At 33.3% G+C, this 18,924-nt stretch overlaps 1 protein-coding gene across 1 annotated transcript in view; it reads left to right on the top strand.

The window, feature by feature from the left end:
- The window catches only part of LOC143912931 (G-protein coupled receptor Mth2-like), a 139,918-nt gene that overhangs the window by 94,258 nt on the left and 26,736 nt on the right, over window positions 1-18,924 (top strand). Inside the window, exon 6 of the mRNA XM_077432396.1 lies at window positions 5,143-5,324. Within this exon, the coding sequence (XP_077288522.1) occupies window positions 5,143-5,324 (182 nt within the window). The remainder of the gene's footprint in view (window positions 1-5,142; window positions 5,325-18,924) is intronic.

Raw genomic sequence — 18,924 nt, 5'->3', positions numbered from 1 at the left:
CGGATCAGGATTAATTCTAAAAATTTACCCCCTGCCACCCATCTCCATCCCAATCTCACCCTCCCCTCATACCCTTCAGGCTGAAATGCAAATTTAATCACGTTCACCGCTTATTTATTTATTTTTTAATCTTTTATTCTCGGTGCAGATGAATATTGTTCGCAGTGTAGAGGATTTTCCACGACACATTTGGGGGAATGTCTAAAATGGGAATTTTCCGCTTCATTTTTTTAATGTTGCCTATCTATACTATAGCGTGTGTATATTTTTCCTTATATTGACACAAAAAAATCATCAGTTTTTTGTTGTAGACACGTTTGATAGTTGTTTGTACAACGGTGTTGACGTAAATGGGCGTGTTGTTAAAATTGATAATATCGATTGCATGATGAATCACTATCACGCTATGAATTTGTACGTGAAGTTCAGCTAAAATTCATAGCATAGTAAATAACATTTTGATTTGATAATAATGATGTTTATATTCTAACTTTTAAGGTACGTTTATACTGCACGTAAACAGCAATAGCAATAATATTCTTTAGTAAATTCTATATGAACACATTAATATGTTCCACTAGATTTTTGCCCGTTGAAATTTCAACGGGTGCTTTCGGATTGATACATAATTTTTGATTTTTATTTTTTTGATTTTTAAATGCTTTTTATTATTACTAAATTATGCTCACCATACATCTTATATCGATTTTAATAGCTACTGATCATTTTCTATTTTACAATTTTGTTAGTAATCATAGTATTATATTATACTAATGATAATGTACAACATAATAGGAAAAATAGCTCAAAAACCTATATGATTTAAAATAAGTTACAATATGAGTAGTAGTAATTAATCGGAATCAGAACAGAAACAGAAATCGGGAATCGGTTATGCCAATAATCGGAATCGGTTATCAATTATGCAATAAAAAATAATAATAAAATTATAAAATCCAAATCGGAATCGGGTAATATGAAAAGTACGTATTTTTACATCGCATGACGTAAGCATAAATGTATGTTTAATTTACAAAACCCAATACCCACAATTCTGTATAAACAAACCCCGATCATTGACCTCGCAACCTTGAATATTATAAATTACATATATATTAAATTTAGAACACCTCATTTTTCGGCCGTCGTGGTGTATTGGTCAGCGTATATTGCTCTGGCCACACGGGAGTAGGTTCGACTCCCCGATCTGGAACTGGCTGCATGTGATGATATATGTACGTATGTGATGATATAAAGGCGGCCCAAACCTCTTAGTAATATATTTAATTACATTTGTTTAAGCCGGGATCATAATTTTGATTGAGACCCCAATCATTGAAAACTCTTTGATTGAAATATTAATCATGAAATCCCACATATTTGTAAATTTGTTGTTGAAATATTGTTTAAATTCCCTTTTTATTTTATTTATATTTTAGTACATTATTTTATTACTACAGTTTTATTAAATACATTTATTTTTTTACTACAGTTTTTTTTCTTTAGTTTTTTTTATTTTATAATTTTATAAACTAAAAGGAGGTTTGTATTTAGAAAAGTTTTTTTACCGCGGTTTTTATTTTAAAATTTTTAGTTTACTAGATATATACCCGGAGTAGAACTTTTAAATCAGCTGATAACTAAAAATAAAACTATCACTGTTTGATCTGTGTACATATATTAAGCCTTTATTGGTTAGAAAGTTTATTTTGGAGAAAGAAACAATTGAAATTTGAGGTTATAGGTACGTCATTGCTAGAATTACACTACAAAAACTCAAGCAGGCACAGATTCTTGAAATCATACACATGAGTCGGACGTCTTTCATACCTGTCAAATACGAGCAAACTCAAGCAGACAAATATTGTTGAAATCATAGTGATGGAACGTATGCTTAACATACCTGTCAAAGATATTCTTACTATACCCGAAATCTCGACCTGCTTTATCGAACTTGAGCACCTTGTACAACAGTCAGACTCGGAATTAACAAAGCGGTTTAAAAATAGTTGAAGTCCTTGCGGAACGGTCAGATTCAGATTTAAGGGGGACCACTAGTGTGACCGCGCGAAAAAAAGGTGATTTTTGGGAATTAAAATAAAAAAAAATACTGGATGGAATGTTTTATCGTTTTATGGATATATTTATAGATATATACTCAATACATAATAAAAGTTTTTAGATAAAAAAATTGAAAATTCAGCGAGTTATACGTAATCTCCCAAGGCTCAAAAAAAAAGTAACCCCACTGCTGCAGTGATACCGACCTTCACAGTGCCTGAAATCAAAAAATTCAAAAAGTTTATTAAACTAGAAGATATTTGCCGTACCATGAACTTCGATCAAAAAAAAAAAATTGAAATTTAACAAAATGGCGGAGTTTTAAAAAAAAAAATCAAATTTCGCGCATAAATTTGTTGATTTTTGGCCTGTCAAAATTACATTTTTTATTCAATCGGAAAACTGGAGGTTCATGGCACGCAGAAACATATATAAAAGAAGCTGAAAAAAAATCAAATCGATCGGATGATTCATTCTCGAGTTACAACTGCAGCAAATTTGAAAAATGTAGTTTCGAGAAAAATGCGTTTGAAGTTTAAAGGCGAAAATTACAAACACAACAGTCCACATAGAAACGTCAAACTATTGTAAATTAACCGTTAGCCAAACGTAGGTAGGTCGTAAGAATCTTATGTATGTACGACCAACACCTTCTGACGTCCGCTTATATCACGATCAACGTTTACAACGTTTATATGAGTGACCTAAATATATAAGAGAGATAATGTGAACCTATAGAACAAATCTTATAAAATATATAGTGAAAAAAGAAATAGTTATAGGCGTTCAAGCACTTAAAGCTAGATGACGGCGAAAAGGAATATTCACCAAAAAAACGCCAATGCGAGCGCAGTGGGCGATCAATGTCACTGAACATTTAGGGCGATTAACGTCAGGCATAATCTCGACGGGCAGATTACAAACGCGTCTTGCACGATATCTTTGCACCATCGTAATGGCGGAGGATCCATTTACTTATATTGATGACCAAAATGAGCAATATGGCAAAGTATGAAAACGATCGGATAAGATGCAAACTTTTTCCTGAATTGTAATCGTAAGTGAAACGTAAAGGAGGTTTGTAAGAAGCAGTAATGATTGTATTAAAATATTTATGAGCGACGCTAAAAGATGGATTTAAATTTAAAATAATTGATTTATTAAGTCTCTCTTTCTCGTTTTCCAAATGAAAAGCGGCATCGGGAAACATTTGCTCAGTAAAAACCACGATGGCGTTTATAAAATATCGTACATCCATAAATATTTTCTATGTAAATATGTATGCTTATGTGAAAAAAATACACAGCTATCTACGTATTATATTTTTAATAAGAAAGTATATTCGAAAATTTTAATGTTGTGAGAAATATTATATTGAAAATATATGGCGAAAAATGTGAAATAATAAATAGGATGAAAATTATGCCGCGGTGTTCGCTTTTGAGGAATAAAATAAATAAAAACGGTAGATGTAAATAAGATGGCTTTGATGCGACCGAAGCACAAAGGAACGAACAATAAAAAAATAATAAAATTAAAAAGAATAATAGGGCCCCGCAGCGCCAGCGGTGACGACGAAGACTCGGGTTATTTATCATAAAAGTACCTAATTATGAATCGTTACTTTTGGTGAGGAGATGCACGCTTGTCCCCACTTCCTACACAATAAATGAACCGCAGCTGGCAAGCCGTCACGAGCGATGAAAATGATTAATTAACGTATTTTTACGCAGTCGACCCCACCCCCCCCTGTTTCTTTCTCCTGATAGCGTGTAATTGAATAATTCTTAGCTGGGCATACACATAATGAAACCAAATTGCTTTCAATCAAAACATCCGAAAAATACATTCATAAGTGTATTACATTTATATTTATTATTGGCTAATATCGATCTTAATAACATCACTAACTACTGTTTGTTGAAAAGTAGATTACTTTTCTTATATTTTGTAAAAACCGCATTTTATTCAGAATATTTACATAAAATAAACAATGAACACAAAAAAGAGACAAAATTAATTATATTTTTATTTTATCTTAATATATGTACATATGTATGTACGTATACGAAGTTTTGTGATCAGTATTAATATTATTGTTTACATTTTACGTCGCTTTTAAAAAATGTACATACATATGTGCCTGTGTATTGTAGAAGTAATTTAACCGTTTTCTCGCGGCAACTTTCGCGGGCAAAGGGCTCTTTTAGCGAATTTATGAATCGACTTTTCGACCATAATATGTATGTCAATTGACACCTGTATTTTTTATACAGTGAGTCACGGCGTTTTCGCTACTGGCGCGCTTAATGCATGACGTCTGTAGCGGTCATCCACGCGGAAAGGGTTAATCCTATCACGGAAAATCTTTGTAATGCTTTATGAAATGTTATTTGAAATGTTGTCGACTAGAAGTTACATACATACATACCTCCTCTTATAAATGTCGTCTTTTTAATCTTTTATTTATTTTTGCTAATTTTTATATATATTTTTTACCACGGTACCATAAAAATATTGCGTAATATTTATCAAAACATATTACAGATTATTGTTTTATTTAATGTTCGTTATAGATATTTTATCGTGATAATTATTTGTGGATGTTAAAGTCGCTTTAGACTACATTAAACAACATGTTTTAGTAAAATTGTTCACTTTCAGTATAAAATTACGCCATAAATCCCCGAAAATTTATCACACTTATTTTGCGAACACTTTAATAACATCGCCTTTGTTTATCCTTTTATGAGCTAACACTTTCATCGACCGAAAAATAATAAAAATAGAAGACAATGCTTCATTTACTACCACCCTCCCCGCACACAAGTTTCCATTCGATATAATCTTCTATTATTATCCTACACGTGATTTATACACCCCGGCTATTATTCACCACGTGATTTATGCACCCTTGCCGCTCTAGTGTCTACTAGATATATCTAGACCAGACGAACATATTTCATAGTCCGCGTGAGCTTTTCTAATTATAATAATAACGACTAACGATACGTCGTTATCGTGAGGTTTTCACGTCGACGAAACTATAGTAATAATAATGTGTGTGTTTCGTTGTTTCAGGAAACTCGACGTTTCAACTCCTAGCGCCAATCAAGAGAGGAGCAGGTTCGTGTTTTACAACATTTTCGGATGGGGTGTTCCCATACTTTTGATGGTGATCACTTCCGGTATGGAATTGGCGCCAAGTGTTCCGCTTTTTATCCACAAACCCAATTTCGGCGCCAAGGGATGCTGGTTTCAAAGTGAGTACGAATTTCTTTGTCTCCAATGAGAATGTATTCAAATTCATGGTGATTCAAAATGCTCGCAACACGTTTTAGAAAATTTAATTTGTGTTTACGAAAGGTTGGTGGGTAATGGATGAGTTGACTCAACAGGGTAGGGGATTGTCGAATTTGAATTTACTTTTAAACACCAATCTTCATGCTTTGAAGTAAGTTGTTAGTTATTTATTTTTTTTAATAATAAAATTTTAAAGCTTATTTATTCATACAAATTTTAAAATTAAATAAAATATAAAACTAACCTCCGTTAATTGTATCCTTGAAGCCCTTTTAATATCAGCACTGCACATACGCGGATCTAAGGAGGCGCCATGTGTGTCACGCCCCCCCCCCCCTCTTTTCGAATTTAATTTTATATGGCCCAGGGCTTTTTCGACAAGATATTTTTATATATTATATTTTCAATTTCAATGACCCCTATTATCTATTTTCTGGATCTGCAAGTGGCACTGCACGTAAACAGCTCTGTACAACACTTCACGAAAGAGTATGTGGTTCTATTTATGCTATACAGCACCGCTCGCTTTCGACGTGTTCATATGTACTTGTTTTGGACGAGTGCAAGGCAAAATCGGCTTACATATACATTACAAAGCGCGATGATACTACGCAATATTGCTTGCGTCGTATTTTTGGGTCAATATTGTTAAAATATGACGTTTTCGAAAATATTCATATGCGCATGGTAACACTGTCGTTACTACGGGTGCACTTGCCACCATGGCGTCACGTCATGCGTGAATATTTGATCCGGTTATGATTGACGCGTTTCGGTGAAATGTACTGCTGTATAACATGAAGAGATCGTGTTGGTTGCTGCTGTTTTGAATATATCACATTCACATTACTGAACATTTGAATTTGTCCATTGTATGTAGAATGTACTAAAGAATATTTTTTGTGGTTGCGGTTTACGTGCAGTTGCTGGCTTGAGCTGTACTGGTATAAATGAACCTTTACAGCTATGTATGTATGTTCTTACACAGTTTGTGGTTAGCTTGCAAAAGCTGAGAAAGTTTTTGTCCGATCTAAAAAGATTTTCATAGATGTATTAATGTATCGAATTTGTAACGGTGCACCGCGGTGTATCGATCACAAATACTTAATATATAATGATGAATGTTCTTTTTGACTGTTCATTACCCATATCTACAGTTTTCAATTTTCTCACGACATGGTTGATAACTTAAGCTTAGTTATTAACCTTATAAAAAAAATCTGGGAATGTTCAATTTTTTTATATTTCTTCAACTTTTGGACAACCCTGGGAAGTTCGATTTTCCGCCTATACTATTCACAAACATGTATATGACAATTGGTTCTTGTCAGGAAGTCTGTAAATGCTTCATATAAGTGAAATTGAACAGGTAATCGACGGTTTCACAGTTGCACAGATTGAAATTGGTATTTATTCAGTTGAGTGAACACAAAATGAGAAACATTTGCATTTTTGGATGGAGTGAATTTTGAATCACCTGATATTGAAATATTTATAATACCATATTATAAAACACGAAAATTTCATAAAACGCAATCATAGACTTATTGATTCATGTAATATAACATATGTGTATATTGCAAAGGGACAATTAATTAAATAATCTTATTATAATCTCCAAGCAGCCGGTGGGATTAACGACAATGGAGGTTCGTTCTCTAAAAGAAAAACAAGCACTTTTGAATGTTAGTTTATTTGCACAAAATGTATATACAATACTTCCGATAATATTATACATCCGATTGTTTTATACTTCCTTGCTACAATCGTTTATTTGGTGTATTATGTAAGCAATTTAATTTTTGAATTCGCGTAATTAAACTCGCGTTGAATTAATTAAGGTACCGTGTAAACAACGTAATGGCTCGTTGAATTTTGCGAAATTGCATTGTTATGTATATTTGTTTTAATTTTTGTCTTTTGAAAATCCCGTCCGTGTGATGATTAATTGAATAATTAAATTTAAATTTACTTCTGATGGTGTTCCGCCAGCGTTTAACGGCTATTATTTGCACGCTCATAATATTTAACATGTTGTTTAAAGATAATTTTAAAAATAAACATACTTACGTTTAAAAGGTTCATTTATGTATATTAGTGCGACACAGACCGAGAACTGCACTTAAATAGCAGTACGAAAAATATCCTTTAGAACATTTTGGACACATTCATATATTTATTTTATTTATTACATCAATTAATCATGCACACTCGCCTAACAGAATTCTCCAAAGCGATTTCTGTGACGCTTTGGGGCAACCTGTCAGGTCACACTGGTCATTTTATTGTTGTTATTATTTTAAAATAATAATAAATTAAATAAATAAATAAATACATATATATACATATATACATATATATATATATATATATATATATATATATATATATATATATATATATATATATATATATATATATATATATATATATATATATTTTTTTTTTTAATTCATAATTATTACATAAATTAAAACCATACATGACAACTAAGAATACGAATTTTATATACAATAAACATCCATAGAGACATGTATGGAGAGAAACCTGAGATATAACACAATAACTCAAGATTTTGTGAGAGAAATGTGGAGGGAAAGTTAATTTTGCAGGAATCGTTTCAATGAAAATCAGAAAAATTGACAAACTCTGATAAGAAACGACCGAACTGGTTACAAACCAAGGTCTGGCCAGCAGCAACCAGTGTGACTCGAACTCACAACCACACTGACCATAGCAAGACATGCTAACCACTAGTCCATGCTGCTGGTTGTATATTCCGTAATGTGTATGTGACGTACTGAAACAGTAGTAACCGACACGATCTATTCATATTATACAGAAGTGTATATTACGGACACGTTGCAAGCAGAATCGGTTTTCTTTGGCCACTGTGGATATATTCACTAATAACGCGACGTCATAGTGGTGATTGTACCCATACTATCGAAAGTGCTGCCATGAATATTTTAAGAAACGTCATATTGTTACAATATTGTCTCGGTGATACGACGCAAGCAATATTGCGCCGTATCGTCGCGTTATGTAATGTATGTCTAAGCCGATTTATCCTTGTAGTCGTCCAGAACATGTACGAATGTGCCAAAAACGGGCGGTGATTATGATTAGAATTAGTCTTATCCGTGCAGGCTGTGCCGAACTGTTGACGTGCAGAGTTCAATAATATAAATAATATAATAAGACCATTAAGCTTTATATTGATTTACGTGTTGAAAAAAGTATTACAAATACTGTTTATTTTATTATTTCTATCACACTATGATAACGCAAAACAGTGACGTAGTCGAATTCAAAAGAAAATGTTAACATGAGTATAATATTTTCATAGTACCATGCACCTGACTACAACACTGGTTTGCATGGAACGACAGCGAAGAAAACTTGATCATCTCCGGTGTATGGAAATTGTCGCACATAAGAAACTTTGTCGGAATATGTGAATTCCGGTAAAGTACCTACATACATACGTACATATATTATAACGACTTGTGAATACGTGCTGAAATTTTACTATTATTATATTTTCATACACGTGGCTCGCTCTAATTCGATATTAAACTCGTTGAAAATCATAGACCGTTTTGTTCGTCTCGAGCATAAATTCTGAAGAGGAAACATGAATCAGCTTTCCCGTTTTGTACAACATGAATGAAGTGATTTTGTAGCGTGAAATATTAATTATTATATGTATGTACATAGGTTACTTTTATTTATTAATTTTCCAGTCAATAAAATATAAAAACTTTTACCATCAGCCCGTACCAGAGTTATTCATGTGCGATATAGTAATACATATTACATAGATGAATCCAAGATACGTTTTGGTTCATTAATCAATCATTTTATATCCGCTTAAAATTAGAGTTACGATTATATTTAAAATTGAATTTAGATTAAAGTATATATATATATGAGTACTAGATTTTTATTTAACATTATTTCGTCACTCATTCGCTCACTGTCCACACCTATCCTCTGTGATACTGCACGGTATAAATCAGCGAGCGTTGCAGATGAAATACGGAAACGCTTCGGATCATTTTTTGCGGACCCTTTTAGGGCGCGCCCCTGCGCACCGGGCACATTACGGGCCTGGTGAACAAGCGCCAGGGGCGTACCGGAACAATAAGCTGCAGACAAATGGCGGGCATCACTTTTAAGGAGGCGGTCGTCAATTGCACGTTTGCTTCAATTTTTTTTCGCAGTGAAAAAAAAAACTTGGGCATATACAGAATGTTGACACTTTGCGCTCCCGAGTACGATAAATGAGAAGAGGGAAACTTGGATGCGAGAAGAATATAGTTTCGCTTAATCAAGTTATATGTATGCTGTATTGTAACAATCTTAGGAAGTACTTGCACAAATTAACTTGCTAAAAATAATACGGATTTCTTTTCTTTCGTTTTTCATATTCTTTATTTTGCACCTTAATTAATTACCACGTTTACTAATTTTAAATATTTCAAGGACGTTTTTTTTTAGTTAAGTAAATACAAAAAATACATATCTATTGTACGCAAAAATTGTTCAAACAAATAGATCTTTTTAAAATTTATTACATGTTACGCGAACATATGCATATAATGTACTAGTGTTTTTACCCGGCTTCGCTATATGTAAATATATATATATATATATATATATATATATATATATATATATATATATATATATATATATATATATATATATGTATATATAATATATGATTATTTATTTATTTTTATTTTATTCTAAACAGACCATTGTGGCATAACAGGAATTCCTAAAGCACCACAATGGTCAAAAAATATAACACAAAAAAAACAAAATAACAATTAAACATAAATTAATACATAACGAAAATAATATACTCATCAATTATACATAAAAAAATACATTTGAACATAAACATAAATACATCCATACATAAACATAAAAAATAGCATTTAATAATAACAGATAAAGTAAAAATATCAAATAAAAAAAAATATAGCATAAGGAATGCCTTGCACCTACAGCCAGTTTCAATAAATATGTAAGAAACAACTACAAATACAAAACCAAATGGAAGAGAGTTAATCAAAATTTCACTCATAAATCACAATCAATCATGAATACAATGATGAGCGCAGACTACCAGATAAATGGGTTAGAGTAATTTCCGACAATTTACGCTCACTAAGGTGGAAAATATCACATTCAGTCTCGGCAGCAACGATTTCATTAAGGAGTCGAATAGCTCTTGGAATAGGAGCCATTCGAATAAGCACTGTGCGGGCAGGAGGTACAGCCAGCAAATGATGATGTCTACCACGCACATGATAATATATGTGATAATAAAATAGTGAAAATTTCAATTTAACAATACTAATATATAGGTAGTTTAATCCAATGGGGTCACCCTAATGGTTTCCATGGGTTTCCGGAAACTCGTTGTTAGAAATCTAAAAGTTCAAATAATTTTTTTCAAATTTAACAGCTAGCGGATTAATAAAAATAATCATTTGATATATTATAACTAGAGTTCGGGGTGCGGGTTCTATTTCCCAGGAAAGAGGGTTGATTACTGTTGTCCTACAAAGCTAGAGAATAATAAAAAAAGGGTTGACAATACTGAATCCATGGTTGTTGAGGAGTATTGCAATGTTAGTTGATATGGTGAAAAAGTGAAGAGATTGAAATGACAATGGGTGGGTCACGTACATAGTTAGAAAAATGGATGAATGGTGGTCAAAAAAAGTTTAAAATACAATATTCCAACATGTAAACAATCTCCGGTTTCTCTCTCGTTCTATAATTATGTACATACATATATATATATATATATATATATATATATATATATATATATATATATATATATATATATGGAGTTCGGTCTTTCGTGTCATGCGGGGAAGACGTGCTTCTGCGTTCTTCCCGCTATTACTCGCTTAAACCCGGCTATTGCACGAAATTTAATCTAAAAATTTAACCATCTAATCACTTATTTTACTAATTGCATCCTAGTATAATTTAAGTGTAAAAATAAACAGACGATCGGCCGTTAACAGCGTTTTTAATATCAGTGATTGCGAAAAATTTTGTGTTAATTTTGTGTCAGTTACAAAAGCGTATACGAACGAGATACATCTCCCTACCTGAATACAAAAAAAAATAAGGGTCGCCAGTCAAAATTCGGTCCCACAGAAGCAATAAATCTTCCACATAATTGCTTTCAGACAAAAATTTTTAACGAACTTTACTTAATAGAATAATAGCAAACAGAAACGGTGTTTCCCAACTGTCTAATAGTTCTTTTTCATATTTAATTTATATTAAAGTAATTCGTGTAATTTTATATTCTTTACTAAATTTATTATTAAAATATTAAATTGCAAACCGCACTCACATATATAAATCCGTTGTCTCCAAAGAGGCGTCTCACGATAAAGATCTGTAAAAAAGTAGTATAACAATTGCTAATCTATTATTATCATAACTAACTACTTTCACTTACAAAGTAACCCTGTTAAATGGCATGTAATAACTCATAAGTGATCCAAGTGATACCTAGGATGACTATCTGTCAAAGCTGACCACAGAGAAGAGTCTATGGCGGTAAGAACTCACTCCTTGAATGGAAATCTCTCTCAAGTACCGCCTTTTTCTCAACACATCTTGGATAAATGCGAGAAAAATAATATCCAAACCTCCAACAAGGTAAGAGTGACGATGGATGATAGCTTAGCTAATAGAAACCTGTATTTAGCCACGTACAATGTAAGAACGTTATCGAGTGAAGGAAGTGTGCTTGCATTAGAGAATGAATTAGAAAATATCAAATGGGATATAATAGGACTTAGTGAAGTAAGACGAAAACAGCAAAACCAAATAATCCTAAAAAGTGGTAACTGTCTCTACTGGAGAGGGCTACCAAATGGTAGAATAGGAGGAGTAGGGTTTCTTATCAATAAGAGAATAGAAAGAAATATTATAGAAATAAGCGACATATCGGAACGTATATGCTATATAGTATTAAGAATCTCGAGCAGGTACACTTGTCAAATCTTCCAAGTGTACGCCCCCACATCTAGCCACCCAGACGAGGAAATAGAAGACTTCTACGAAAAAATACAGGACGCATACGATAATAGCCGTCACCACTTTAAAATAATCATGGGCGACTTTAACGCAAAAATAGGACAAAAGGCAAATACTGAAAGAGCAGTAGGCAATTTTGGTACCGGCCAAAGAAACGACAGAGGCGATCGCCTCATAGAATTCGCAGAACACAACAGGCTCTTTATCACTAATTCATTTTTCAGGAAAAACACCAACAATAAGTGGACTTGGGAGAGTCCTAAAGGAGACAGAAACGAGATCGATTTCATCCTAACAAATGCCCTGCACTCCGTTAAAGACGTTAGTGTTTTAAGTAAAGTAGATATAGGTAGCGATCACAGATTAGTCCGTGCCAAGATGGCCATTAATATAAATTGCGAACGTAGGAAATTAATAAAAGGATGCAGTAACTCTCCAGATTTCGCTCAACTAAGGTCTAGGAAAAAGGAATTCGAACTCGAACTTGGAAATCGATACGGGAAATTAAACCCAGAAGCAGACATCGAGGAATTGAACACTGTAATTAGTTCGGTTCTAACCTCAACAGGTAAGAAATTAGGTGGATTCAGGAAACAGATTAAATTAAGCAAAATTTCAGCGGAAACAAAAAACCTAATTAAGCATAAAAGGAATTTAGATAGGGATAATAATAAGCAAGAATACAATCTAGTAAATAAGGAAATTAAAAAGAGAATAGTCAGGGATGTCAGGGATTTTAACAGCAAGCTAATAGAAAATACCATTAAGAATAACCGTAGCCTGAAAAAGTGCAAACAGGATCTTTTCTTAGGCAAAAACCAAATGATCGCAATCAGATCAGAGAGCGGAGTAATAATTAGGAATAGAGAAGAAATCATAGACAGAGTTTACACGTTCTATGCAAAACTATACGAGAACGACAACGGCCAATTCCCCGCTCTGGAATCGACACACGGCCAAAGGGTTCCTGCAGTATTGCCTAGCGAAGTAGAGGCCGCGCTAAAAACTGCAAAGAACGGTAAATCCCCAGGGGAAGATAATATTCCCATTGACTTACTAAAATGTGGCGGCCCCCCCCCTAATTAATATCTTAGCTAGGCTTTTCAGCAAATGCATCCAGAACCAAGCTATACCAGAAGGATGGAATAACGCAACTATCATTTTAATACACAAAAAAGGCGACAAAAGCGATATCAAGAACTACCGACCCATTAGTCTACTTTCAGCGGTCTACAAGCTCTTCACGAAGGTTATTACAGAAAGGCTGAAGAATATCCTCGACGAGAACCAACCTGTAGAGCAGGCAGGGTTTAGGGCAAATTTCAGCACAATGGACCACCTCCAAGTAGTTGGCGAACTAATCGAGCGCGCCAACGAATATCAACGGCCATTGTGCCTAGGTTTCGTCGATTATGAGAAAGCCTTCGATACAGTTAGTCATAATGCAGTACTTAACGCTCTAAAAACACAGGGAGTGCCGGAAACCTATGTGGGACTGTTAGCTGCAATATATAAGAATGCCACAGCTTCGGTTAAAATTTTTTCAGGTACAGATAGATTTAGCATAGGAAAAGGAGTAAGACAAGGAGATACAATCTCGCCCAAGTTATTCAATGCGGTGCTTGAGGGAGTTTTCAGGAAATTGGATTGGCATACAGCCGGAGTAAGCATCAATGGTCGCTTTTTGAGTCACCTTCGGTTCGCAGACGATATAGTTTTAGTAGCTCGTGATTCAGCTGACCTACTTATCAGACTAACACAGCTGGACAGGGAAAGTAGAAAAGTAGGATTAAAAATTAACGTAGATAAGACTAAACTAATGTTCAATAGTTATTGCATGCCTGATAGCATCCCCTTAGATGATAAACCAGTAGAAGTAGTAAATAATTATTTATATTTAGGTCAAATAATTGACATGTCTGGTAGTAAAAATGAAGAGATAAAGAGACGTATGAAATTAGGGTGGAGTGCATTTGGACGGATGAATGCTGTTTTTAAATCAAAAATGCCACTCTGCCTGAAGAAAAGGATCTTTGATCAATGCGTTTTGCCAGTGATGACGTATGGATGTGAAACTTGGACACTGAACGCCAAGATGCAAAATAAAATCCAATGCACTCAAAGAAGTATGGAACGCTGTATGCTTGGCATAACGAGGAAAGACAGGAAGCGGAACACGTGGGTGAGAAATATGACAAGGGTAGTGGACATAGTGGATAGAGTGAAGAGATTGAAATGGCAATGGGCGGGTCACGTAGCTAGGAGGATGGACGAAAGGTGGACAAAAGAAGTGCTTGAATGGTACCCGAGAGAAGGCAAAAGAGTAAAAGGAAGACCGCAAGGAAGATGGGTGAACGAAATTAGGAAAATGTGCGGAATGAGATGGATGAGTGTTGCGCAAAACAGAGACGAGTGGAAGCGTGTTGGAGAGGCCTTCATCCAGCAGTGGATGGCGAATGGCTGTAAATGATGATGATATATATATATATATATATATATATATATATATATATATATATATATATATATATATATATATATACATATATCGTATTTCCATTGATGACGTAAGTATGTTAAACTTGGACATTGAACGCCACAATTCTGCATAAGATCCAGTGCACTCAAAGAAGTACCTATGGAACGCTGTATGCTTTTCTTAACAAGGAAAGATACAAAACGGAATACGTGGGTTACAAAGGTGGTTGATGTAATGGTGCGAGTAAAGAGATTGAAATTCGCACTGGGCGATCACGTAGCTAAAAAAACGGATGATATATCGACGAAAGAAGTGCTCGAATAGTACCCGAGAGAATATAAGGGGTGAGAAAAAGGCCACAAAAATTATGCATGGATGAAATTGGGAAAAATATGTGCGTATCATGGATAAGAAACGAATCAATGCGTGTTGGGAATGTCTTCATCCAGCTGTTGGTGGTAAATGGCTGTAAATGATGATGATGATTATAGATGTATTTCTGGTATACCGTATGTGTTGTGCTGGTGCAAGAAAATTGATTTGTTTTTGTTGAATCAACGTTTCTTTCTAAAAGTTGAAATTAAACTTAATTTCATTAATTTCGGAACTTTTACTGTGCAAACTAGTATAATATAAATTTTTCGCTTAAATTTCATTTATGTTTATTTTTTTTCAAAAATAGCTTTTATATTTTAAATTAAAAGCAATTATGAACTACTAAATAAAAGCTAAAAGGAAACGTCACAAAAAACCATGGTAGATGAAACAGGTCAAATAATGGTAATTTAAAATTTTTGTGAAATTTTATACAATTATTGAATTCATTATACGTCCATATATGTATGTATGTACATACATATATGTTATACGACGATGGAAAATTTAAGTTTATTTCTGAAGTTATTAATTTATAGCGAGTTCGTTGACTATAAATGTATGTTCATATATATTATACTATGTAACGAAATTTTTGCCCTCTTGTATTACTAATTACAAAACTTTTACACTCGAATTCTGCTCGCGTGTTTTACCGCGTTTTGAATAAATTAATTGACGTGAAACACGTTATGGCCTTTAAGAACCCCCATACCCGACCTTGAACTGCGCCAGCTAATTTCTTAGGAAACCAACCCACCCATTTGTACATTGAACATCTTATCCAAAACATTTTTCAGTCGACTTCGTTTCGTGTTCATCGCCACAAAGGCGCAATATAGTTGTTGTTGCAGAGGGTGAAGCTGGTTCCAAGATGTTTGCCTGCTTTCTTCGTTGGGTAGGATGAGAAAGATGGGGTGGCTGCAAGACAGATGAGACGCATTTGCATTTATATGGCCATTTTAATGTTTTACAACGAAACAAATGAGCCGAGGCTTAGGGGTTGACACGGAGACACAATCGAAGGATACGCGAAGACCCGTGCTTAGGGCCTAGGGTAGTCGACCCTTGTGAGAAAATACGTTTATGTGACTATTGCGAAATGTTATTCAAATGTTGCGAAAGCGATATTCAACCGAGGGACTTTTATTTTTATGTTCTCTAACAGCATTAACTATTCATAGTGATATGATGATTAATTTAACGATGGTACCATTACGTGCTTATGATGTAACCACATTTCAGTTGACGTTACCTAATAAAACTAAGCTCAATTTAAATGTATTCAAGTATTTCGATAGTCTTTTAATTCAAATTGTGTAGTTAAATGTAAATTTAAACCAGTGTACATATATATGTACATACATACATAAGTTTGTTAGTAAATCGATTTTTTTCTCGTATGCATGCACGTTCAAGATTCAGAAAAAAAATCAGAGCTAATCACATCGTAATTAAACTAAACACGTAAAGAGCAAAAAAGCAAAATGCAATTAAAAATGGCGCCCGTTATTAATGCGTCTAAAAATGTGTGTACAATAATCAAATTGGTCCTATCGAATATTATTCGAATGTATATTTACAATGCTTCAATATTTTTCTTTCGAATTTCGTGTTTATCGCCGAATAATTAATAGATTTTCATTAAATTTAAATAAATCTATTCAATAAGGTACAGGACAAAAGTGAGGGGTGATTGAAAAGAGGTTTGGCTTTAATTTAATCGATCGCGTCTAAAAAACATTATTAAAACGCTTTTTCGGGACTTGACGATACCCTAGCGTAAAATTAAAAAGAATAAATTATCGAGCTGTATTTTTAATTAAGTCAGACCTCTTTTATTTAAATTTTGATTCAAGATTTAATTATACGTGTCTATAATTTAATGGCAATTCTTCGTAATTGTTTTACATTAGGAATGCGATATAAATATTTTAAGAATCGTGCGCGTGTTGAAATCTCTAATAATTTTCCGCAACAGGCGGCTCACGTAGTATGTTTATTACTTACACGTTCCGCAAAATGAAGGGTTGGTTTGGTGTAAAGATGGGGATATAAGCGGGGAGGGAGTTGGTAGGATTACAAATATTATGTCGTCTGAATGTACGTACAATCTTCAAAGGACGAAAGCCTCGCCAGATCTGCGGTCTTAAGGACGCTCCGAAACCACCAAACCCACCCCTGAACAGACCACCTGCTCCGAGTCCTCAAATCCCAACCCCATCCCACGTTATCGTTTCAAATGGAGATAGGTAGGCGGGTGGAGTTTGGTTATTATTGTATTTCTTGATATTTGCACCGGTTCGCAAACAAATCATCCCTTTTCCTACCCCCGGTGAACGTAGTCGTATTGATCACTTTAAGTCCCATAGTGTTTGATCGCTTCATTATCACCAATGCTATATTTGTATGTTTGAATACACATGTCCATATGTATATTTAAACATACAAATATGCTATTAGGAACTTATTTGCAAGATTGTTTTTTTTAACCCGTTCTTTTTTTTTTACTTTAATCCTTTTTGCTTAATTTTCTACTGTTACTCACCATAATTTTCTATTACCTTCTACTATTATATACGAATTTGTCATTATTTTTCTTTTTGTATTGTTATTTTTTTTTTCTTTTTTGATTGGCCTTCATTGCAAGTTCCATTTTTCATTTTTCATGCTATTTGCAGGAACTTTTAATTGGCTTATGTTTAACTATTTATTTTATTATCTTTAGTTTAGCTGTAAGTTTCTCTCTGTTTATTAAATAAATAAATAATATATTAAATATATAAATAAATAAAAATATGTTGCCTTTACAAAACTACCCATGTTACAAGCTACTCAATTGGTGTTTAAAAAATGATCTACATACATATAATGCTTATACAAGTAAATTTATTACTGATTAAAAGCAAATAAAATAAAAATGATCATTCAAACGAACATATGTACTCATGGACTTTACGATACTTTATATCAAATGTAAGGATTATATTTTAAATTAAATAATAATATGATATGTGTACATATGTTGCATTGTTTTATTTAACTTATTATTTAGATTTTTTATGAATTTACATAAAGCTTCGTTGTACCCCACTTATTTTCAATTAATATTTTCGATTACAATACAATATTTTATAATAAAAATATCCCACTTTCCTGTAAAAGTTAATTACAAAGCCTTCGAATCGTCAGCAAGATTTAATAGTTAGATAATTTTTTTATCTCCTTTTTCAAATCAGCTTCCTCACTTAAGACATTGATCTTTCTTTAACAGATATTTCTACTTTCTTTGAGGATCACAGTTTAGTGACCAAACTCCTAACTCCATTACATTATACTATATATGTATGTATGTATATATGTATATATACTAGTTGTTTTACCCGGCTTCGGTCAGTATTTGTAATATAAACAGCGTAAGCATGGCGAGTCTAATAGTAAATATTTATTTGTTTTTTTATTAAATTTATTTGAATCGAAAAAAAAATCGACTCGTCGTCATAGAAATTTTGACTTGTTTACAATTCCCAACCAAAGTTACTTATAAACATATATATTTACATACAAAGTTTCTTTCGAAATCACATTGACGCTTTGGGGCAACCTGTCAAGTCTCTGTG

The sequence above is a fragment of the Arctopsyche grandis genome, chromosome 1 (genome assembly GCF_051622035.1).
Source record: "Arctopsyche grandis isolate Sample6627 chromosome 1, ASM5162203v2, whole genome shotgun sequence".
Classification (NCBI taxonomy): domain Eukaryota; kingdom Metazoa; phylum Arthropoda; class Insecta; order Trichoptera; family Hydropsychidae; genus Arctopsyche; species Arctopsyche grandis.
Note: the sequence above shows the minus strand (reverse complement) of the source record. Positions and strands in the feature narration are given on the sequence as shown.